The following is a 25,962-nucleotide window of genomic DNA, read 5'->3' on the forward strand; positions in this document are numbered from 1 at the left end:
ATACAGTATAATGAGCTGTGTGTTACCTCAGTAGTAGTTAATACAGTATAATGAGCTGTGTGTTACCTCAGTAGTAGTTAATACAGTATAATGAGCTGTGTGTTACCTCAGTAGTAGTTAATGCAGTATAATGAGCTGTGTGTTACCTCAGTAGTAGTTAATACAGTATAATGAGCTGTGTGTTACCTCAGTAGTAGTTAATACAGTATAATGAGCTGTGTGTTACCTCAGTAGTAGTTAATACAGTATAATGAGCTGTGTGTTACCTCAGTAGTAGAATACAGGATAATGAGCTGTGTGTTACCTCAGTAGTAGTTAATACAGTATAATGAGCTGTGTGTTACCTCAGTAGTAGTTAATACAGTATAATGAGCTTTGTGTTACCTCAGTAGTAGTTAATACAGTATAATGAGCTGTGTATTACCTCAGTAGTAGTTAATGCAGTATAATGAGCTGTGTGTTACCTCAGTAGTTAATACAGTATAATGAGCTGTGTGTTACCTCAGTAGTAGTTAATACAGTATAATGAGCTGTGTGTTACCTCAGTAGTAGTTAATACATTATAATGAGCTGTGTGTTACCTCGGAGTAGTTAATACAGTATAATGAGCTGTGTGTTACCTCAGTAGTAGTTAATGCAGTATAATGAGCTGTGTGTTACCTCAGTAGTAGTTAATACAGTATAATGAGCTGTGTGTTACCTCATAGTAGTTAATACAGTATAATGAGCTGTGTGTTACCTCAGTAGTAGTTAATACAGTATAATGAGCTGTGTGTTACCTCAGAGGTTAATGCAGTATAATGAGCTGTGTGTTACCTCAGTAGTAGTTAATACAGTATAATGAGCTGTGTGTTACCTCAGTAGTAGTTAATGCAGTATAATGAGCTGTGTGTTACCTCAGTAGTAGTTAATACAGTATAATGAGCTGTGTGTTACCTCAGTAGTAGTTAATACAGTATAATGAGCTGTGTGTTACCTCAGTAGTAGTTAATACAGGATAATGAGCTGTGTGTTACCTCAGTAGTAGTTAATACAGTATAATGAGCTGTGTGTTACCTCAGTAGTAGTTAATACAGTATAATGAGCTTGTGTTACCTCAGTAGTAGTTAATACAGTATAATGAGCTGTGTATTACCTCAGTAGTAGTTAATACAGTATAATGAGCTGTGTGTTACCTCAGTAGTAGTTAATACAGTATAATGAGCTGTGTGTTACCTCAGTAGTAGTTAATACAGTATAATGAGCTGTGTGTTACCTCAGTATTAGTTAATACAGTATAATGAGCTGTGTGTTACCTCAGTAGTAGTTAATACAGTATAATGAGCTGTGTGTTACCTCAGTAGTAGTTAATACAGTATAATGAGCTTTGTGTTACCTCAGTAGTAGTTAATACAGTATAATGAGCTGTGTGTTACCTCAGTAGTAGTTAATGCAGTATAATGAGCTGTGTGTTACCTCAGTAGTAGTTAATGCAGTATAATGAGCTGTGTGTTACCTCAGTAGTAGTTAATACAGTATAATGAGCTGTGTGTTACCTCAGTAGTAGTTAATACAGTATAATGAGCTGTGTGTTACCTCAGTAGTTAATACAGTATAATGAGCTGTGTGTTACCTCAGCTAGTAGTTAATACAGTATAATGAGCTGTGTGTTACCTCAGTAGTAGTTAATGCAGTATAATGAGCTGTGTGTTACCTCAGTAGTAGTTAATACAGTATAATGAGCTGTGTGTTACCTCAGTAGTAGTCAATACAGTATAATGAGCTGTGTGTTACCTCAGTAGTAGTTAATACAGTATAATGAGCTGTGTGTTACCTCAGTAGTAGTTAATACAGTATAATGAGCTGTGTGTTACCTCAGTAGTAGTTAATACAGTATAATGAGCTGTGTGTTACCTCAGTAGTAGTTAATACAGTATAATGAGCTGTGTGTTACCTCAGTAGTAGTTAATACAGTATAATGAGCTGTGTGTTACCTCAGTAGTAGTTAATACAGTATAATGAGCGTGTTACCTCAGTAGTAGTTAATACAGTATAATGAGCGTGTGTTACCTCAGTAGTAGTTAATACAGTATAATGAGCTGTGTGTTACCTCAGTAGTAGTTCATTACAGTATAATGAGCTGTGTATTACCTCAGTAGTTAATACAGTATAATGAGCTGTGTGTTACCTCAGTAGTTAATACAGTATAATGAGCTGTGTGTTACCTCAGTAGTAGTTAATACAGTATAATGAGCTGTGTGTTACCTCAGTAGTTAATACAGTATAATGAGCTGTGTGTTACCTCAGTAGTAGTTAATACAGTATAATGAGCTGTGTATTACCTCAGTAGTAGTTAATACAGTATAATGAGCTTTGTGTTACCTCAGTAGTAGTTAATACAGTATAATGAGCTGTGTGTTACCTCAGTAGTAGTTAATACAGTATAATGAGCTGTGTGTTACCCAGTAGTAGTTAATACAGTATAATGAGCTGTGTGTTACCTCAGTAGTAGTTAATACAGTATAATGAGCTGTGTGTTACCTCAGTAGTAGTTAATACAGTATAATGAGCTGTGTGTTACCTCAGTAGTAGTTAATACAGTATAATGAGCTGTGTGTTACCTCAGTAGTAGTTAATACAGTATAATGAGCTGTGTTACCTCAGTAGTTAATACAGTATAATGAGCTGTGTGTTACCTCAGTAGTAGTTAATACAGTATAATGAGCTGTGTGTTACCTCAGTAGTAGTTAATACAGTATAATGAGCTGTGTGTTACCTCTAGTAGTTAATAGCAGTATAATGAGCTGTGTGTTACCTCAGTAGTAGTTAATACAGTATAATGAGCTGTGTGTTACCTCAGTAGTTAATATAGTATAATGAGCTGTGTGTTACCTCAGTAGTAGTTAATACAGTATAATGAGCTGTGTGTTACCTCAGTAGTAGTTAATACAGTATAATGAGCTGTGTGTTACCTCAGTAGTAGTTAATACAGGATAATGAGCTGTGTGTTACCTCAGTAGTAGTTAATACAGTATAATGAGCTGTGTGTTACCTCAGTAGTAGTTAATACAGTATAATGAGCTTTGTGTTACCTCAGTAGTAGTTAATACAGTATAATGAGCTGTGTATTACCTCAGTAGTAGTTCATGCAGTATAATGAGCTGTGTGTTACCTCAGTAGTTAATACAGTATAATGAGCTGTGTGTTACCTCAGTAGTAGTTAATACAGTATAATGAGCTGTGTGTTACCTCAGTAGTTAATACAGTATAATGAGCTGTGTGTTACCTCAGTAGTAGTTAATACAGTATAATGAGCTGTGTGTTACCTCAGTAGTAGTTAATACAGTATAATGAGCTGTGTGTTACCTCAGTGGTAGTTAATACAGTATAATGAGCTGTGTATTACCTCAGTAGTAGTTAATGCAGTATAATGAGCTGTGTGTTACCTCAGTAGTTAATACAGGATAATGAGCTGTGTGTTACCTCAGTAGTAGTTAATACAGTATAATGAGCTGTGTGTTACCTCAGTAGTTAATGCAGTATACAATGAGCTGTGTGTTACCTCAGTAGTAGTTAATACAGTATAATGAGCTGTGTGTTGCCTCAGTAGTAGTTAATACAGTATAATGAGCTGTGTGTTACCTCAGTAGTAGTTAATACAGTATAATGAGCTGTGTGTTACCTCAGTAGTTAATACAGGATAATGAGCTGTGTGTTACCTCAGTAGTAGTTAATACAGTATAATGAGCTGTGTATTACCTCGTAGTAGTTAATACAGTATAATGAGCTGTGTGTTACCTCATAGTAGTTAATACAGTATAATGAGCTGTGTGTTACCTCAGTAGTAGTTAATACAGTATAATGAGCTGTGTGTTACCTCAGTAGTAGTTAATACAGTATAATGAGCTGTGTGTTACCTCAGTAGTTAATGCAGTATAATGAGCTGTGTGTTACCTCAGTAGTAGTTAATACAGTATAATGAGCTGTGTGTTACCTCAGTAGTAGTTAATACAGTATAATGAGCTGTGTGTTACCTCAGTAGTAGTTAATACATTATAATGAGCTGTGTGTTACCTCAGTAGTAGTTAATACAGTATAATGAGCTGTGTGTTACCTCAGTAGTAGTTAATACAGTATAATGAGCTGTGTGTTACCTCAGTAGTAGTTAATACAGTATAATGAGCTGTGTGTTACCTCAGTAGTAGTTAATACAGTATAATGAGCTGTGTATTACCTCAGTAGTAGTTAATGCAGTATAATGAGCTGTGTGTTACCTCAGTAGTTAATACAGGATAATGAGCTGTGTGTTACCTCAGTAGTAGTTAATATAGTATAATGAGCTGTGTGTTACCTCAGTAGTTAATGCAGTATAATGAGCTGTGTGTTAACTCAGTAGTAGTTAATACAGTATAATGAGCTGTGTGTTACCTCAGTAGTAGTTAATACAGTATAATGAGCTGTGTGTTACCTCAGTAGTAGTTAATACAGTATAATGAGCTGTGTGTTACCTCAGTAGTAGTTAATACAGTATAATGAGCTGTGTGTTACCTCAGTAGTTAATACAGGATAATGAGCTGTGTGTTACCTCAGTAGTAGTTAATATAGTATAATGAGCTGTGTGTTACCTCAGTAGTTAATACAGTATAATGAGCTGCGTGTTACCTCAGTAGTAGTTAATACAGTATAATGAGCTGTGTATTACCTCAGTAGTTAATACAGTATAATGAGCTGTGTGTTACCTCAGTAGTTAATACAGGATAATGAGCTGTGTGTTACCTCAGTAGTAGTTAATATAGTATAATGAGCTGTGTGTTACCTCAGTAGTTAATACAGTATAATGAGCTGTGTGTTACCTCAGTAGTAGTTAATACAGTATAATGAGCTGTGTGTTACCTCAGTAGTAGTTAATGCAGTATAATGAGCTGTGTGTTACCTCAGTAGTAGTTAATACAGTATAATGAGCTGTGTGTTACCTCAGTAGTAGTTAATACAGTATAATGAGCTGTGTGTTACCTCAGTAGTAGTTAATACAGTATAATGAGCTGTGTATTACCTCAGTAGTAGTTAATACAGTATAATGAGCTGTGTGTTACCTCAGTAGTAGTTAATACAGTATAATGAGCTGTGTGTTACCTCAGTAGTAGTTAATACAGTATAATGAGCTGTGTGTTACCTCAGTAGTTAATACAGTATAATGAGCTGTGTGTTACCTCAGTAGTAGTTAATACAGTATAATGAGCTGTGTGTTACCTCAGTAGTTAATACAGTATAATGAGCTGTGTGTTACCTCAGTAGTAGTTAATACAGTATAATGAGCTGTGTGTTACCTCAGTAGTAGTTAATACAGTATAATGAGCTGTGTTACCTCAGTAGTAGTTAATACAGTATAATGAGCTGTGTTACCTAAGTAGTAGTTAATACAGTATAATGAGCTGTGTGTTACCTCAGTAGTAGTTAATACAGTATAATGAGCTGTGTGTTACCTCAGTAGTAGTTAATACAGTATAATGAGCTGTGTGTTACCTCAGTAGTAGTTAATACAGTATAATGAGCTGTGTGTTACCTCAGTAGTAGTTAATACAGTATAATGAGCTGTGTGTTACCTCAGTAGTAGTTAATACAGTATAATGAGCTGTGTGTTACCTCAGTAGTAGTTAATACAGGATAATGAGCTGTGTGTTACCTCAGTAGTAGTTAATACAGTATAATGAGCTGTGTGTTACCTCAGTAGTTAATACAGTATAATGAGCTGTGTGTTACCTCAGTAGTAGTTAATACAGTATAATGAGCTGTGTGTTACCTCAGTAGTAGTTAATAGGTATAATGAGCTGTGTGTTACCTCAGTAGTAGTTAATACAGGATAATGAGCTGTGTGTTACCTCAGTAGTAGTTAATACAGTATAATGAGCTGTGTGTTACCTCAGTAGTAGTTAATACAGTATAATGAGCTATGTGTTACCTCAGTAGTAGTTAATACAGTATAATGAGCTGTGTGTTACCTCAGTAGTAGTTAATGCAGTATAATGAGCTGTGTGTTACCTCAGTAGTAGTTAATGCAGTATAATGAGCTGTGTGTTACCTCAGTAGTTAATACAGTATAATGAGCTGTGTGTTACCTCAGTATTAGTTAATACAGTATAATGAGCTGTGTGTTACCTCAGTAGTAGTTAATACAGTATAATGAGCTGTGTGTTACCTCAGTAGTAGTTAATACAGTATAATGAGCTGTGTGTTACCTCAGTAGTAGTTAATGCAGTATAATGAGCTGTGTGTTACCTCAGTAGTAGTTAATACAGTATAATGAGCTGTGTGTTACCTCAGTAGTAGTTAATACAGTATAATGAGCTGTGTGTTACCTCAGTAGTAGTTAATACAGTATAATGAGCTGTGTGTTACCTCAGTAGTAGTTAATACAGTATAATGAGCTGTGTGTTACCTCAGTAGTAGTTAATGCAGTATAATGAGCTGTGTGTTACCTCAGTAGTAGTTAATACAGGATAATGAGCTGTGTATTACCTCAGTAGTAGTTAATACAGTATAATGAGCTGTGTGTTACCTCAGTAGTAGTTAATACAGTATAATGAGCTGTGTGTTACCTCAGTAGTAGTTAATACAGTATAATGAGCTGTGTGTTACCTCAGTAGTAGTTAATACAGTATAATGAGCTGTGTGTTACCTCAGTAGTAGTTAATACAGTATAATGAGCTGTGTGTTACCTCAGTAGTAGTTAATACAGTATAATGAGCTGTGTGTTACCTCAGTAGTAGTTAATACAGTATAATGAGCTGTGTGTTACCTCAGTAGTAGTTAATACAGTATAATGAGCTGTGTGTTACCTCAGTAGTAGTTAATACAGTATAATGAGCTGTGTGTTACCTCAGTAGTAGTTAATACAGTATAATGAGCTGTGTGTTACCTCAGTAGTAGTTAATACAGTATAATGAGCTGTGTGTTACCTCAGTAGTAGTTAATACAGTATAATGAGCTGTGTGTTACCTCAGTAGTAGTTAATACAGTATAATGAGCTGTGTGTTACCTCAGTAGTTAATACAGTATAATGAGCTGTGTGTTACCTCAGTAGTAGTTAATACAGTATAATGAGCTGTGTGTTACCTCAGTAGTAGTTAATGCAGTATAATGAGCTGATGTGTTACCTCAGTAGTAGTTAATACAGTATAATGAGCTGTGTGTTACCTCAGTAGTAGTTAATGCAGTATAATGAGCTGTGTGTTACCTCAGTAGTAGTTAATACAGTATAATGAGCTGTGTGTTACCTCAGTAGTAGTTAATACAGTATAATGAGCTGTGTGTTACCTCAGTAGTAGTTAATACAGTATAATGAGCTGTGTGTTACCTCAGTAGTAGTTAATACAGTATAATGAGCTGTGTGTTACCTCAGTAGTAGTTAATACAGTATAATGAGCTGTGTGTTACCTCAGTAGTAGTTAATACAGTATAATGAGCTGTGTGTTACCTCAGTAGTAGTTAATACAGTATAATGAGCTGTGTGTTACCTCAGTAGTAGTTAATACAGTATAATGAGCTGTGTGTTACCTCATAGTAGTTAATACAGTATAATGAGCTGTGTGTTACCTCAGTAGTAGTTAATACAGTATAATGAGCTGTGTGTTACCTCAGTAGTAGTTAATACAGTATAATGAGCTGTGTGTTACCTCAGTAGTAGTTAATACAGTATAATGAGCTGTGTGTTACCTCAGTAGTAGTTAATACAGTATAATGAGCTGTGTGTTACCTCAGTAGTAGTTAATACAGTATAATGAGCTGTGTGTTACCTCAGTAGTTAATACAGTATAATGAGCTGTGTGTTACCTCAGTAGTAGTTAATACAGTATAATGAGCTGTGTGTTACCTCAGTAGTGTTAATACAGTATAATGAGCTGTGTGTTACCTCAGTAGTAGTTAATACAGTATAATGAGCTGTGTGTTACCTCAGTAGTTAATGCAGTATAATGAGCTGTGTGTTACCTCAGTAGTAGTTAATACAGTATAATGAGCTGTGTGTTACCTCAGTAGTAGTTAATACAGTATAATGAGCTTTGTGTTACCTCAGTAGTAGTTAATACAGTATAATGAGCTGTGTGTTACCTCAGTAGTAGTTAATGCAGTATAATGAGCTGTGTGTTACCTCAGTAGTAGTTAATACAGGATAATGAGCTGTGTGTTACCTCAGTAGTAGTTAATACAGTATAATGAGCTGTGTGTTACCTCAGTAGTAGTTAATACAGTATAATGAGCTGTGTGTTACCTCAGTAGTAGTTAATACAGGATAATGAGCTGTGTGTTACCTCAGTAGTAGTTAATACAGTATAATGAGCTGTGTGTTACCTCAGTAGTAGTTAATACAGTATAATGAGCTTTGTGTTACCTCAGTAGTAGTTAATACAGTATAATGAGTTGTGTATTACCTCAGTAGTAGTCCATGCAGTATAATGAGCTGTGTGTTACCTCAGTAGTTAATACAGTATAATGAGCTGTGTGTTACCTCAGTAGTTAATACAGTATAATGAGCTGTGTGTTACCTCAGTAGTAGTTAATACAGTATAATGAGCTGTGTGTTACCTCAGTAGTTAATACAGTATAATGAGCTGTGTGTTACCTCAGTAGTAGTTAATACAGTATAATGAGCTGTGTGTTACCTCAGTAGTAGTTAATACATTATAATGAGCTGTGTGTTACCTCAGTAGTAGTTAATGCAGTATAATGAGCTGTGTATTACCTCAGTAGTAGTTAATGCAGTATAATGAGCTGTGTGTTACCTCAGTAGTTAATACAGGATAATGAGCTGTGTGTTACCTCAGTAGTAGTTAATACAGTATAATGAGCTGTGTGTTACCTCAGTAGTTAATGCAGTATAATGAGCTGTGTGTTACCTCAGTAGTAGTTAATACAGTATAATGAGCTGTGTGTTACCTCAGTAGTAGTTATTACAGTATAATGATCTGTGTGTTACCTCAGTAGTAGTTAATACAGTATAATGAGCTGTGTGTTACCTCAGTAGTAGTTAATACAGTATAATGAGCTGTGTGTTACCTCAGTAGTTAATACAGGATAATGAGCTGTGTGTTACCTCAGTAGTAGTTAATACAGTATAATGAGCTGTGTATTACCTCAGTAGTTAATACAGTATAATGAGCTGTGTGTTACCTCAGTAGTTAATACAGGATAATGAGCTGTGTGTTACCTCAGTAGTTAATACAGGATAATGAGCTGTGTGTTACCTCAGTAGTTAATACAGGATAATGAGCTGTGTGTTACCTCAGTAGTTAATACAGTATAATGAGCTGTGTGTTACCTCAGTAGTAGTTAATACAGGATAATGATCTGTGTGATATATTACCATCTCCTGAGGTCCAGAACTTTTCTCTGTTTGATGTCGTCCTGCGAGGCGTGGAGAGGAAGGTCCTGCAGGTTCCTACTGCCCCCTGAAGACTTCATCTTCTTAGTACTGACTCTCTTTATGTTGCCTAAAAATAGGACACAAATTCAAAGCGAGCACTCACACAAACAGAAACAAAATTAGGCTATATCTTTCAAGCGCTCATCATGGCTAGGTCTGAATATAATCAAGCAGTGTCTTGAGTACTGATGCTTTTCTTTGTCATTGAGTTCTTGATGTAATTGATTCTGAGAACAATACAGTACTTAATGTTCCATTTCTTTCAACAAAAATAATACTCAGCAGGGTAATCTTGTCACTATACGTCATCTCTCTTATAGTCACTGTGAAATAAACCTCTCCCCTCATTCACCCTCTCCCTACAGTACACCAGTTCTTTATCAAGCAAATTGATTCCTCCTAGCACACCAATCTGTGTCACTGGCTGTCTTACTAGCACTCTGCCGGTCTGTGGTGTCTCTGCATGTCTGTGGTGTCTCTGCCGGTCTGTGGTGTCTCTGCCGGTCTGTGGTGTCTCTGCCTGTCTGTGGTGTCTCTGCCTGTCTGTGGTGTCTCTGCCTGTCTGTGGTGTCTCTGCCTGTCTGTGGTGTCTCTGCCTGTCTTGTGGTGTCTCTGCCTGTCTGTGGTGTCTCTGCCTGTCTGTGGTGTCTCTGCCTGTCTGTGGTGTCTCTGCCTGTCTGTGGTGTCTCTGCCTGTCTTAATCAAGGCAGAACAACATTGTTGTGGACGGAATTGCAGAATCTCCACATGGACCTGGACGGAGTCTGAGGACAAAGTGAGGGAAATTATCACTAAGAAACTGAAGGTGGACCACAGGAAGATTGAGGTGGAGCGGGCCCACGGTACTGGAAAACCCACCACAGGCCCAGTCCGATAGTGGTCAGGTTCCTGAGGTTCAAGGACAAGGTAGCTGTTCTGGAAAGAGCCAAGAACTTGAGAGGAACGTATATCTTCCTCAACAAGGACTATCCTGAAGCTGTGCGCCAGAAGAGGAAAGAACTTATCCCAGCCATGAAAGCTTCCAGAGCGCATGGGGACATTGCTTACATCCGCTATGACAGGCTCATTGCCCACCCTCCTTCCCAGAAGCCTGGAAGGGATGAGAGAGCCAAGCCTATGGGTTCGTAGCTTCAAAATAAAAAATAAATGATGTATGCACTAACTGTAAGTCACCAGAGCAAGAGCGTCTGCTAAATGACTAAAATGTAATGTCATTCCGCTACCCAAAAATGTTAAAGCTGCCATTACTTGTTCTAACAGCCAACCTATCAGCTTGCTGGCAGCTCTTAGCAGACTGTTGGAATAAATTGTTTGACAAAATACAATGCTATTTCTCTGTAAACAAATTAACAACAGACTTTCAGCATGCTTATAGAGAAGGGCAGTCAACGTGTACTGCACTGACACAAATGACTGATGATTGGTTTAAAGAAATTGATAATATGAAGATTATGGGAGCTGTAATGTTCGATTTCAGTGCAGCCTTTGATATTATTGAACATAACCTGTTGTTGAAAAAACTTGTGTTATTGCTTTTCAACCATATCGTGGATTCAGAGCTATCTATCTAATAGAACACAGAGGGATTTCTTTAATGGAAGCTTCTCTAATGTTAAACATGTAAAGTGTGGTGTACCGCAGGGCAGCTCTCTAGGCTCTCTACTCTTTTCTATTTTTACCAATGACCTGCCACCAGCGGTGGAAAAAGTACTCAATTGTCATACTTGAGTAAAAGTAAAGATACCTTAATAGAAAATGACTCAAGTAAAAGTGAAAGTCATCAAGTAAAATACTTTTAGACTTTTACTCAAGTAGTATCTGTTTTTAAATGTACTTAAGTACAGTGGTGGAAAAAGTACTCAATCATCATACTTGAGTAAAAGTAAAAAGTAAAAGTAAATGTTATACATCAAATTCCTTATATTAAGCAGTGGTGGAAAAAGTACCCAAAAGCCATACTTGAGTAAAAGTAAAGATACCTTACTGGAAAATGACTCAAGTAAAAGTGAAAGTCACCCATTAGAATACTGAGTAAAAGTCTTAAAGTACCTGATATGAAATAGCCATAAGGTAAACGTACGAAACGTACGAGCCGTAAATCCAAAAAGCAAAACAGGCAGACCTTTTATTTGGTTTGAGCTTTTCTGAAAGGTAACAGTCTTACGGATACAAGAAGAGCTCAGATTTAAAAAAAGAATGTGGATTCTCAAATAGACAAAATAGAATTATGCCTTAATAATGAAGGAATTTAGCCAGTAAACGTAAGCACTTACAATCACAGTCACTTTGCTTTAGAAAAAAACATCCTATAATAGAACCCTATACATAAAAAAAATATGTTGATGAGCTTATCAAAAGTACATGTACAGAACTGCACACAACCTCACTGTAGGAATATGAGGACATCACCACTGATATAACTGTTTTAGAAATCAGTGTGATCATGCCTTTGTAACAAGGACACCTATAACTTGTGAATTTTAAACATAAATTAACAAAACGCATAAGGCATCCGTGTCCTTGGGCTTGCTAGCGTTACGCTGTCATTACTTGAAGTTGAAGAATTTACGGTTCATCTTCAGTAAAAGCTGGTTTTCAAAGTTTCCGGAATCCAGCCTTGCTCTCCTGGGGCTGAAAAGAAGTCCTGCAATGCTGAACAGCCTTTCACATGCAGCTGATGCGGGTAAAGGTGTGCTTAGCCTCAGAGACAGCTTACAGACTGCCGGGAAGGACTTGAGCAACTCCATATGATCAGCTGAACAGGCCAGGTATCCGTCCAGCTGTTTGGAGCCTTCTTGTGCTTGAGACGTCTTCATGGCAGAGAAGAAGTCCTCCTCATCTGATGAACTGGTGCCATCACCTAGCTGCAGAAAAGGGTTCTTCCAGGTGGTCCTTGATGTAGTCCATTCCTGAAATAATAGGGAGATGACAATAGAAATCATGCCGTTATGAGCCTACATGAATCCATCCCCATCCCCCATCTACAGTTGAAGCCAAATTACATTTAAACTCAGTTTTTCACAATTCCTGACATTTAATCATGGTAAAAATTCCCTGTCTTAGGTCAGTTAGGATCATCACTTTATTTTAAGAATGTGAAATGTCAGAATAATAGTAGAGAGAATGATTTATTTCAGCTTTTCTTCCTTTCATCACATTCCCAGTGGGTCAGAAGTTTACATACACTCAATTAGTATTTGGTAGCATTGCCTTTGAATTGTTTAATTTGGGTCATGCGTTTCAGGTAGCCTTCCACAAGCTTGCCACAATAAGTTCGGTGAATTTTGGCCCATTCTTCCTGACAGAGCTGGTGTAACTGAGTCAGGTTTGTAGGCCTCCTTGCTCGCACACGCTTTTTCAGTTCTGCCCACACATTTTCTATAGGCTTGAGGTCAGGGCTTTGTGATGGCCACTCCAATACCTTGACTTTGTTGTCCTTAAGCCATTTTGCCACAACTTTGGAAGAATGCTTGGGGTCATTGTCCATTTGGAAGACCCATTTGCGACCAAGCTTTAACTTCCTGACTGATGTCTTGAGATGTTGCTTCAATATATCCACATAATTTTCCTTCCTCATGATGCCATCTAGTTTGTGAAGTACACCAGTCCCTCCTGCAGCAAAGCTCCCCCACAGCATGATGCTGCCATCCCGGTGCTTCACGGTTGGGATGGTGTTCTTCGGCCCCCTTTTCCTCCAAACATAACGATGGTCATTATGGCCAAACAGTTCTATTTTTGTTTCATCAGACCAGAGGACATTTCTCCAAAAAGTACGATCTTTGTCCCCATGTGCAGTTGCAAACCGTAGTCTGGCTTTTTTATGGCGGTTTTGGAGCAGTGGCTTCTTCCTTGCTGAGCGGCCTTTCCGGTTATGTTGATATAGGACTCGTTTTACTGTGGAAATACACTGCTCAAAAAAATAAAGGGAACACTAAGATAACACATCCTAGATCTGAATGAATGAAATAATCTCATTAAATACTTTTTTCTTTACATAGTTGAATGTGCTGACAACAAAAATCACACAAAAATGATCAATGGAAATCAAATGTATCAACCCATGGAGGTCTGGATTTGGAGTCAAATAGTGTGGAAAACCACACTACAGGCTGATCCAACTTTGATGTAATGTCCTTAAAACCAATCAAAATGAGGCTCAGTAGTGTGTGTGGCCTCCACGTGCCTGTATGACCTCCCTACAACGTCTGGGCATGCTCCTGATGAGGTGGCGGATGGTCTCCTGAGGGATCTCCTCCCAGACCTGGACTAAAGCATCCGCCAACTCCTGGACAGTCTGTGGTGCAACGTGGCGTTGGTGGATGTGCTCAATTGGATTCAGGTCTGGGGAACGGGCGGGCCAGTCCATAGCATCAATGCCTTCCTCTTGCAGGAACTGCTGACACACTCCAGCCACATGAGGTCTAGCATTGTCTTGCATTAGGAGGAACCCAGGGCCAACCGCACCAGCATATGGTCTCACAAGGGGTCTGAGGATCTCATCTCGGTACCTAATGGCAGTCAGGCTACCTCTGGCGAGCACATGGAGGGCTGTGCGGCCCCCCAAAGAAATGCCACCCCACACCATGACTGACCCACCGCCAAACCGGTCATGCTGGAGGATATTGCAGGCAGCAGAACCTTCTCCACGGCGTCTCCAGACTCTGTCACATGTGCTCAGTGTGAACCTGCTTTCATCTGTGAAGAGCACAGGGCGCCAGTGGCGAATTTGCCAATCTTGGTGTTCTCTGGCAAATGCCAATCGTCTTGCATGGTGTTGGGCTGTAAGCACAACCCCCACCTGTGGACGTCGGGCCCTCATACCACCCTCATGGAGTCTGTTTCTGACCGTTTGAGCAGACACATGCACATTTGTGGCCTGCTGGAGGTCATTTTGCAGGGCTCTGGCAGTGCTCCTCCTGCTCCTCCTTGCACAAAGGCGTAGGTAGAGGTCCTGCTGCTGGGTTGTTGCCCTCCTACGGCCTCCTCCACGTCTCCTGATGTACTGGCCTGTCTCCTGGTAGCGCCTCCATGCTCTGGACACTACGCTGACAGACACAGCAAACCTTCTTGCCACAGCTCGCATTGATGTGCCATCCTGGATGAGCTGCACTACCTGAGCCACTTGTGTGGGTTGTAGACTCCGTCTCATGCTACCACTAGAGTGAAAGCACCGCCAGCATTCAAAAGTGACCAAAACATCAGCCAGGAAGCATAGGAACTGAGAAGAGGTCTGTGGTCACCACCTGCAGAACCAGTCCTTTATTGGGGGTGTCTTGCTAATTGCCTATAATTTCCACCTGTTGTCTATTCCATTTGCACAACAGCATGTGACATTTATTGTCAATCAGTGTTGCTTCCTAAGTGGACAGTTTGATGTCACAGAAGTGTGATTGACTTGGAGTTACATTTTGTTGTTTAAGTGTTCCCTTTATTTTTTTGAGCAGTGTAGATACTTTTGTACCTGTTTCCTCCAGCATCTTCACAAGGTCCTTTGCTGTTGTTATGGGATTGATTTGCACTTTTTGCACCAAAGTACGTTAATCTCTAGAAGACAGAACGCATCTCCTTCCTGAGCGGTATGACGGCTGCGTGGTCCCATGGGGTTTATACTTGCATACTCTTGTTTGTACAGATGAACGTGGTACCTTCAGGCGTTTGGAAATTGCTCCCAAGGATGAACCAGACTTGTGGAGGTCTACAATTTAATTTCTGAGGTCTTGGCTGATTTATTTTGATTTCCCATGATGTCAAGCAAAGAGGCACTGAGTTTGAAGGTAGGCCTTGAAATACATCCACAGGTACACCTCCAATTGACTCAAATTATGTAAATTAGCCTATAAGAAGCTTCTAAAGCCATGACATCATTTTCTGGAATTTTCCAAGCTGTTTAAAGGCACAGTCAACTTAGTGTATGTAAACTTCTGACCTACTAGAATTGTGATACAGTGAATTATAAGTGAAATAATCTGTCTGTAAGCAATTGTTGGAAAAATTACTTGTGTCATGCACAAAGTAGATGTCCTAACCGACTTGCCAAAACTATAGTTTGTTAACAAGAAAGTGGTTGAAAAACTAGTTTTAATGACTCCAACCTAAGTGTATGTAAACATCCGACTCAAACTGTATATAAACCTCAAACTGTATATAAACCAAGCAACAGGGCTTAGTAGGCTACCCATTGGACTGAACCACAAAGTCAGGATTGTAGTTTAAATGTGTGGTTCTCAAATTTATGAAGTGTCAAAATGTACACTATACACAGTTGTTTATGAATAATAAAATACTGTTAATTAACCACGTTGTCTTACCCATTCTGATGGTGGCGTCATCCTTTGTCCATGTTGTTTTGAACTTGGGGAGAAGGATTGCAGCTGCGATCAGCTCGGGGTGATGAAACATGTGGCTGAAGCGCTTCTTCAGTCCCAGTTGTAGCGCATCCACCAGAGGCTTACAGTACTTCAGGGACAACTTGATTCGGTCAGGTTTTGTGATCAGCAGGTTGACAGTTGGAAGTAGCCACCCCATCTGGACATTGGTTTCAGCCTGCAGGATGTTGATGATCATGGAGACAGCATACTCTGTGAGGAAGGAGAGTTCAACTGGATTGATTTTATGAAAAAATTAATAATAATAATAATAATAACTGTTTCCTAACCCTATACATTTTACATTTACATTTTAGTCATTTAGCAGACGCTCTTATCCAGAGCGATTTACAGTTAGTGAGTGCATACATTTTTTATACTAAACAAAGGGGACCACTAACCATTTCACCTGATTTAACTACAGTAATCAATGGCTGGATGAGTAGTTGATTAAATGGATCAATGATAGTGTACGGCTACATCATGTGAAACAGTTATTAGTCCCCAAGCAAAGGGTCAGGAAACACTGCAACAGATTTAGACAACATTCAAGACCTTAAATTATGACAAAATAATACATAATCCTTACTTACATTGGAACCTCGAAGTCTGTGCAGAGAACTCTGACGGCCGCCTCTCCTTTGTCTCTGACGATCCTCAGGAGTCTTTCTACAGCCATGAACCAGGAGTTCCACCTTGTAGCAGTCGGGCGCAGCAGCTGGAGGTCGCAAGCATCTTCAACCGTTTCGGCTGCAGGTGTGGATCTTCCGCATTTGTTCCAAAGTGCCAAATGTTGAAAGGGACACTTTTTTGTAAGCCTCACTGGATGTTGCTTTCAGGGCATCGACTGTAGAGTAGGTGGCAAGCACAGCGCTGGTGCTTCGGCAGCTAGTACTCAAAACCATCATCTTCATTCAGAATCGTTGCCACATCAACAAACTCCACTTCTTCACTCTCCCCTTGTTCCTCTTCACCATCTTCCTGTCCTGGCTGAGCTGCTTCACCACCCACTGCTTCCACTGCCTCGTTGGCTGAGCTGCTTCACCACCCACTGCTTCCACTGCCTCGTTGGCTGAGCTGCTTGACCACCCACTGCTTCCACTACCTCGTTGGCTGAGCTGCTTGACCACCCACTGCTTCCACTGCCTCGTTGGCTGAGCTGCTTGACCACCCACTGCTTCCACTGCCTCGTTGGCTGAGCTGCTTCACCATCCACTGCTTCCACTGCCTCGTTGTTTTCATCTTCTCCAAAAACTTGGAAAGCTTTCAAGAAGTTAGAGCCGTTGTCTGTTGCTGTTCTCACAATCTTACCCCGGATTTCAAACTCGGAATGGATGTCATTTAGGGCTCCTGCCAACACATCAAAGGTGTGCGATCCCCTCAACCGTTTACAGGCCAGGGCTGCAGAGCATCTGTTGAGACTGTCAGGGTCTATCCAGTGGGCTGTGACACCAATGAAGCTCCGTCTTCTTGCAGACCAGCAGTCGGTGGTGGCGGCGATGCGGTCAACTCCTCTCATGGCCTCAGTCACCTTCTTCATTTCCGTGGAGGCTTCATCAACCCTGGAGCGCAGTGTGGGCCATGATAAGATATTTGTGTTAGGCTGCAGATCCTGGACAAACTCTCTGAACGGTTCTTGTTCTACAACAGCGAATGGTTGGAGCCCCTGGACCACATACTTCACCACAGCTTTGTCGATGGATTTCTGAGACACTGTCTTCAGTAATGAGCTCTGCTTGATGGTGGAGGGAGTCTTAGGGGCATGTTTTCTCTTCAGTGTGTTTGCCGTCAGTTCTCCATACTTCTTAAGATGGTGTACACGCTTTCTCTTCAGTTCTCCATACTTCTTAAGATGGCGTACACGCTTTCTCTTCAGTTCTCCATACTTCTTAAGATGGCGTACATGCTTTCTCTTCAGTTCTCCATACTTCTTAAGATGGTGTACATGCATTCTCTTCAGTTCTCCATACTTCTTAAGATGGCGTACACGCTTTCTCTTCAGTTCTCCATACTTCTTAAGATGGCGTACACGCTTTCTATTCAGGTCTCCATACTTCTTAAGATGCTTTCTCTGAAATAAGAAGAAAAGGAAAAGAGAGACTGTTACTTAGTAACATAACTACCATCACCAAATACTTAAAGGTAAAGGATCCTAATTTTAAAGCTATAAACAACATTAGTTAAGTGAGAGTTTGTGACCACCATTTAATATTACAATGAGAAAAAAACTATGTTAATTGATCTAGCTAGTAGGTTACGTCAATGACTTAAGTCTACAGTAATTAGCTAGGTAAGAACAACTTTATCAACTAACACAATATATAAAATGGCTAGTAACACCCGAAAGCTAACATTAGTTAGCTAGCTAGCTTGACCAGGTGTTTAGAGAAAAGGTATTTGGCTAGACTAACGTTAGCTGACTAAAATGTGCCCAGATTCGGAAACTACTAGTTCGCTAGCTTGTTAACAAGTTAGCTAGTTAGCTCGCTTTAGCTAACAAAGCTTCCGAATCTGGGCACATTTTAGCCAGCTAAAGTAGGTAGCTACTAGCTAGTGAACTATTTAGGTGTATAGGATTAGCTAGCATCAACTAACACTGCCTGTTGCATTAGCAAATGTGGGCTAGCTAGGTTAGCTAATTAGCATGCTAACGTTATTCTAGCTAGCAAGCTAACAGTAGGCTTACCTCAATGTGGTTTTTTTGGTTCGAAGGAGAGTTCTTGAACGCTAGTATTTCCTGAACTTTTGGTAAACATAACAGACATTTCATCCGGTAGGATGAATCCTTAATTCCGAGAAAATAATTGTTTTATTTTAGATACAGCCAAGGGTGTTCGTCCTCATCAGGAGCTGGTGGTAGAGCGATGTCGTACATGATTGTGCAATTCCGGACACGCTTGGGCAAAGTGCTACTGAGTGGATGACTGTTTTGCAAGTGACAGGCTCCCGGTGCTTGGGGTTCGCACTTTAGGACCCTTGGATTTGCCCAAACTGATGAGGATTGGATCAACTCTGCATGTCGTCGCCTGCTGCATTGCAGAACAAGTTCACCCATGAGTGTGCCGACTGGCCGATGTTGCTTGCATCTTTTTTCCAACATGATTCGTTTTTTTCTTCCAGCTTCAGATTGATTTGATTTCGTAGCAAGTAACGAAGGTGTTAGGGGAAATGTATCGGAGTAAAAGTATACTTTTTTATATTTGTTTATGTAGTGAAGTAAAAGTAAAAGTTGACAGAAATATAAATAGTAAAGTAAGGTACAGATACCCCCCAAAAAACGACTTAAGTACAGTAACGAAGTATTTCTACTTCCTTACTTTACACAACTGCCTGCCACTGGCATTAAACAAAGCATGTGTGTCCATGTATGCTGACGATTTAACCCTATATGCATCAGCAACCACAGCTAATGAAATCACTGCAACCCTAAACAAAGAGTTGCAGTCAGTTTTAGAATGGGTGGCCAGTAATAAACTGGTCCTGAACATCACTAAAACTAAGGGCATTGTATTAGGTACAAATCATTACCCAAATTATAGACCTGAGCTGAATCTGCCTATTGAAGGAGACTAAATTACTTGGTGTTACTGTAGATTGTAAACTGTCATGGTCAAAACATATTGGTTGTAACGATGGGAAGAGGTCTGTCCGTGATAAAGAGATGCTCTGCTTTTTTGACACCACACTTCACAAAGTATGTCCTGCCGGCTTGAGTTTTATCTTATCTTGATTATTGTGCAGTCTTGTGGTCCAGTGCTGCAAAGAAGGACCTAGTTAAGCTGCAGCTGGCCCAAAACAGAGTGGTACGTTTTGCTCTTCATTGTAATCAGAGAGCTAATATAAATACTATGCATGCCAGTCTCTCTTGGCTAAGAGTTGAGGAAAGACTGACTGCGTCGCTTCTTGTTGTTATAAGAACCATTAATGTGTTGGAAATTCCAAATTGTTTGCATAGTCAACTTACACACAGCACTGACACACACACTTACCCCACCAGACATGCCACCAGGGGTCTTTTCACAGTCCCCAGGTCCAGAACAAATTCAAGGAAATGTACAGTATTATACAGAGCCATGATTGCGTGGAACTCCCTTCTATCTCAAATAGTGCAAGTGAACAGCAAACCTGGTTTAAAAAAAAACAAATAAAGTAACACCCCACGGCACGTGACCTACTTTTGGTGTACTGACATGTAACGTGTAACTGACAGATGTAATGTATTTTCCGTTATTTGTTGGACCCCAGTAAGACTAGCTGTCGGATCCTTAAAAAAAATAGAATCAAATGCCTGTCTGTGGTTTCACTGCCTGTGTTTACGAAGGCGTATCATAATAATCATTCAAATTCCCTGGAGTTCCTGCTTATTCCCTCCTTGATTCTGGGAATCTTCCAACTGGGATTTCGGGAAAAACAGGAAATGTATTGAAAGTTCCCAGAATTTTGCAATCATAAGTATTCACCTACCTAGGATTTTTTTTTCACATTTTGCTGCGTTACAAAGTGGGATTGAAATAGATTTAATTGTGATTTTTTTTTTTGTCATTGAGCTACTACATAAAATACTCCACAATGCCAATCCACAATGCCAACGTGAAAAGAAAATTCTATAAATGTTTACTAATTAATAAAAATGTAATAACTAACTTAAGTATTCACCGCCTTTCTATAGGCAAGCTGTGCTTTGTGGTCCTCTGTAGCTCAATTGGTAGAGCATGGCGCTTGTAACGCCAGGGTAGTGGGTTCGATCCCCGGGACCACCCATACGTAAAAATTTATGCGCACATGACTGTAAGTCGCTTTGGATAAAAGCGTCTGCTAAATGGCATATTATTATTATTATTATTAGTTCAGGAGTACAATTTGGCTTAACAAATCACATAATAAGTTACATGGATCCACTCTGTGCGAAATAATACAGGTTGACATAATTATTTTGTGACTACCCCTTCCTCTGTCCTCCATACATACAACATCTGTAAGGTCCCTCAGTCAAGTCTTGAATTTCAAGCATAGATTCAACTACAAAGACCAGGGAGCTTTTCAAAAGCCTCATAAAGGGCAGTGATTGGTAGATGGGTACCAATAACAAATCAGACATTGAATATATTTTTACGCATGGTTAAGTTAATAATTATGCTGTGGATGATGTACTTAACCACCCAGACACATCAAGATACAGTCGTCCTTCTGAACTGAGCTGCAGGACAGGAAGGAAACTGCTCAGGGATGTCACCATGAGGCCATTGGTGATTTTAAAATTGCTACGGAGTGGTGTAAACTATGTTAGCACAGCTGAAAACTGTTGTGCTGATTAAAGAAGCAATAAAACTGGCCTTCTTGAGACTAGTTGAGTATCTGGAGCATCAGCAATTGTGGGTTCGATTACAGGCTCAAAATGGCCAGAAACAAATAACTTTCTTCTGAAACTCGTCAGTCTATTCTTGATCTGAGAAATGAAGGCTATTCCATGCGAGAAATTGCCAAGAAACTGAAGATCTCGTACAACGCTGTGTACTACTCCCTTCACAAAACAGTGCAAACTGGCTCTAACCAGAATAGAAAGAGGAGTGGGAGGCCCCGGTTCACAACTGAGCAAGAGGACAAATACATTAGAGTGTCTAGTTTGAGAAAAAGATGCCTCACAGGTCCTCAACTGGCAGCTTCATTAAATAGTACCCGCAAAACTCCAGTCTCAACGTCAACAGTGAAGAGGCGACTCCGGGATGCTGACCTTCTAGGCAAAGTTGCAAAGAAAAAGCCATAGCTCAGATTGGCCAATAAAAAGAAAATATTAAGATGGGCAAAATAACACAGACACTGGACAGAGGTAGATTGGAAAAAAGTGTTATGGACAGACGAATCAAAGTTTGAGGTGTTCGGATCACAAAGAAGAACATTTGTGAGACGCAGACCAAATGAAAAGATGCTGGAGGAGTGCTTGATGCCATCTGTCAAGCATGGTGGAGGCAATGTGATGGTCTGGGGGTGCTTTGGTGGTGGTAAAGTGGGAGATTTGTACAGGGTAAAAGGGATCTTGAAGAAGGAAGGCTATCACTCCATTTTGCAACGCCATGCCATGTGGACGGCGCTTGATTGGAGCCAATTTCCTCCTACAACAGGACAATGACCCAAAGCACAGCTCCAAACTATGCAATAACTATTTAGGGAAGAAGCAGTCAGCTGGTATTCTGTCTATAATGGAGTGGCCAGCAGTCACCGGATCTCAACCCTATTGATCTGTTGTGGGAGCAGCTTGACCGTATGGTACGTAAGAAGTGCCCATCAAGCCAATCCAACTTGTGGGAGGTGCTTCAGGAAGCATGGGGTGAAATCTCTTCAGATTACCTCAACAAATTGACAACTAGAATGCCAAAGGTCTGCAAGGCTTTAATTGCTGCAAATGGAGGATTCTTTGACGAAAGCAAAGTTTGAAGGACACAATTATTATTTCTATTAAAAACCATTATTTCTAAGCTTGTCAATGACTACATTTCCTATGCATTTTGCTATATTTCCTATTCAAACTCATTTCATGTATGTTTTCATGGAAAACAAGGACATTTCTAAGTGACCCCCAAACTTTTGAACGGTAGTGTAAATCTGCTTGAAATCTATGGAAAGACTTGAAAATTGCTGTCTAGCCACGATCCCCAACACATTGACAGAGCTTTAAGGATGTTGAAAAGAATACTGGGTAAATATTGCACAATCCAGGTGTGCAAAGCTCTAAGCGATTTACCCAAGAAGACTCACAGCTGTTATCGCTGCCAAAGGTGTTTCTAACATGTATTGACTCAGGGGGCTGAACACTTATCTAATTTTACTTCTACTTTGACATTACAGAGTATTTTTGTGTAGATCATTGCCAACAAAATGACAATTTAATCCCACTTTGTAACACAATAAAATGTGAAGAAATCCAAGGGGGGGGTGAATACTTATGATACCGACTGTGCATAACTAATAACAGATGGTCTGATCACCAGTTTCTACCACATATTGCTTAGCATGAGATGAATACCAAGTAATGTATAGCATATCCATGAGACTAAAACATACTGTAAATCATGTCTCCAAAAGTAAGCAGAACCCCCTGCTTTATAAATGATGTAGGTTATTGATCTTGCTTACTTGTCCTGGGCTTTCGAGTTAGCACAGCATCAAAGTTAGTGGTATCAATCTCCCAAGCCAGGATAGGCTTGGTGTTGCTGCAGGACACCCCCTCCATGTCAAAGTCCTCGTCCGAGACCTCCTCTACGCCGTCATGCTGCCCCTGACCCTGGGACAGGTCCACAGTGTTGGACTTCACTAATGGGGCCCCGCTGCCATCCTGCTTGCTGGGGGCCACCTCTCTGGGGGTGCTGCCGGGGGGCCGGTAGAAAGAGGCAGCCTGGTTGAGGAGGGCGTAGTCTGAGCAGACCGTGTAGAACTTCTCTCTGGAGTGAGTGACAGGGCAGGTCCATGGGAGCTGTAGGTCAGCGCTGGAGGCTCTCCGGGCCCTCAGGGAGTCCTGGGTGAGAGTGGTCAGCAGGCCGCGTTGGTCATCCTCTCTGCGAGGGGGTGGGGGTCGCTGGGGCTGGGGCGTAGCCTGGTCGCCGGGCTGACTCCCAGACACATTAGGTCCTAAACTATCCCCAGTGTTAGGCATTGAAGGGAGGACCGGGATGTTGGATGAGAGAATTGTTTGAAGTTGAAGTGGTTTGTCTGTTTAGAGGGGTGGGTTGTCATCTATGCTGCAGAAAGGATAAAAAATGTATATTTATTAAAACTACAAATTGGGTTAAAAAAATATGTGTTTTCTGGCCTATAAAGGTAAAGTGTTGAAAGGCAACTAACAGTCAGTAATTAACAGTCAGTAATTAACAGTCAGTAACTTAACAGTCAGTAACTAACAGTCAGTAATTAACAGTCAGTAACTAACAGAGTTTAAGGTAGGCAGATGGCCATGTTGAGTAATTTAATCTTACCGTCCAAATGTAATCTATGCAGCTGGCTATGCACTCGTATCCCCCATGGACGGTTCGTACATTAAACATTAAGGGGCCATTTTCCCTCCTTAAGTCAATTTAATGGCGGGAAAAAAAACGGGGGAAATTTGCATACATTTTTATGAAACACTATTTTCCACCACCATGCTAAAGTGGCTAATGCTACTTCCTGATGTTGCGTATCGTGTTCAGCCAATCAGACCAGGGGTGAAAAAACTGACTGCTGCAACCTGATTGGCTGAACGTGATATGCAACATCCGGGACTAGCATTAGCTACTCTAGCATGGTGGTGTAAAATGGTGTTTCATAAAGACAGTATGGGGCCTCCCGAGTGGTGCAGCGGTCTAAGGCACTGCATCGCAGTGTTGAGGCCTCACTACAGTCTGGGGTTCGATCCCAGGCTGTGTCACAGCCGGCCGTTACCGGGAGTCCCATAGGGCGGCGCACAATTGGCCCAGCGTCGTCCGGGTTAGGGGAGGGTTTAGCTGGGGGGCTTTCTAGGTACGCCTTGTGGTTGGCTGGGTGCCTGCAAGCTGATTTCAGTCGTCAGTTGAACGGTGTTTCCTCCGACACATTGGTGCGGCTGGCTTCCGGGTTAAGCGAGCAGGTGTTAAGAAGCAGCGCGGCTTGGCGGGTGATGTTTCGGAGGGGGCATGACTCGACCTTCGCCTCTCCCGAGCCCGTTGGGGAGTTGCAGCGATGAGACAAGATCGTAACTACCAATTGGATATCATGAAAGGGGGTAAAATTACACCTTCTCGCCATTAAATCTAGTTTGCAGCCTGAATGGAGAATGTTTTATGTACAAACCGGTCCACTAGGGATAGGTGTATAGCCAACTGCGTTCCCTTTGAAAGGTAAGATGAAACGACTCAATATCGCCATCTGCCGGCCTTTGGGCTAACTTTAAGGCAAGCAGTGATATTAATTCAACCTCATCCTGATCTACAGTAGCATCACCATTTGATAGGGATTATGTATGGAACAAAACACACTTAGGAGTGGCGTAAATGTAAAAACAATTACATTACACGGCCGTTCAATCATAGAGCCAAAGGTAAGAATATTTATTTTGCGTCCACTAGGCTAGACTGCCATCACCATCATCACAGATGACTTGGCCCACCTGTCATCTCAGAAGATGACAGCAAAACATCCAGTAGCATCGGTCACTCTAAAATATGCACGCAATAAATCTGTAAATATGGTACTCATACCTTGCATTGTGTCGTGGATTTTTTACTTGCCAGGTAGCCACATAGTATGGATGTCTTCTGTTGGGATAAATAAGCTGTTGTTCATGGACGTCCTCCTCCTTCCGCTGTTCAGAAATGATAAGCTAAACCATTACGTAACTAGGGGTGTTCAAAGGTAATCTACCACAATATTTTATCACAGCCAGTACTAAATGAACGCTGTTAAAAAACAACAACTGGAACTTTAATATTGTTCAATTTATAGGGATTTCACATTAGTGACCCTATTTCTTCATCATATACACAAAATATTCGGCGTTCACGAAGGGTCATCAACCCCTACCCAGTCATCTGGCTTCCTGCAACCAATCAGAATATGCCCTTTGCCTTGCGGGAGTGGGGTGCACTTGATTTAGCTCGCTGATATGGCAAAAAGATACAGGTCAAATAACACTATTTGACGCGTCAAATAACACTATTCTATTATAGGATGTTGTGTGTGCTGAATTTGAACGTGCAAGACGAGCGCCACCATTACGATCACTGTCAAAGCTGTACAATACTGCGTTGGTAATAAGGTATATTTTGTTCCACCGAATGGGAAAACGTCTGTGTGAGCATTTGAAGTAGATCAGGATAAAATGTTTGCAAATATCTTTGATACGGGTGTTATTAGCAACTTCTGGGGTAGCTAGCTAGCACCAATGCAACCAGCCCTGAACAAAATGCAGTCATTTTCAATATTCTTCGATTTAGGAATCCATGTGAGAAAGTAGCAGCTAGGTAGCCACTTGTTGTTCTCCTATTGCAATAACTAGCTAGCCAGCTACTTAACCCTGTTGCCCAAAACTAACGTTATAAGCAGCCAGCTAGCTTCATCTGGCTAGTATGGTTTGACTGGTGGGGATTTTAACATGGTTTATTATAATGAGACTGAATGATTGCCCCATAGGTCTAACATTGGTGTGAATAAATTGGTGAATTTCTGCCAAAGCCTGGACTTAATTGACATATG

General features: G+C 40.5%; 1 protein-coding gene across 1 annotated transcript in view; it reads right to left on the reverse strand.

Annotated features, from left to right (window-relative positions):
- The window catches only part of LOC121534181 (basic immunoglobulin-like variable motif-containing protein), an 84,471-nt gene extending 59,232 nt beyond the window's left edge, over positions 1-25,239 (reverse strand). The window contains exons 1-3 of the mRNA XM_041840723.2: positions 24,969-25,239; positions 22,894-23,495; positions 9,338-9,464 (exon numbers count right to left, since the gene is read on the reverse strand). Coding sequence (XP_041696657.1) covers positions 9,338-9,464; positions 22,894-23,410 — 644 coding nt within the window. The 5' untranslated portion in view covers positions 23,411-23,495; positions 24,969-25,239. The remainder of the gene's footprint in view (positions 1-9,337; positions 9,465-22,893; positions 23,496-24,968) is intronic.
- Positions 25,240-25,962: the final 723 nt, after the last annotated feature.

The sequence above is a fragment of the Coregonus clupeaformis genome, unplaced genomic scaffold (genome assembly GCF_020615455.1).
Source record: "Coregonus clupeaformis isolate EN_2021a unplaced genomic scaffold, ASM2061545v1 scaf0008, whole genome shotgun sequence".
In the NCBI taxonomy this organism is placed as follows: Eukaryota; Metazoa; Chordata; class Actinopteri; order Salmoniformes; family Salmonidae; genus Coregonus; species Coregonus clupeaformis.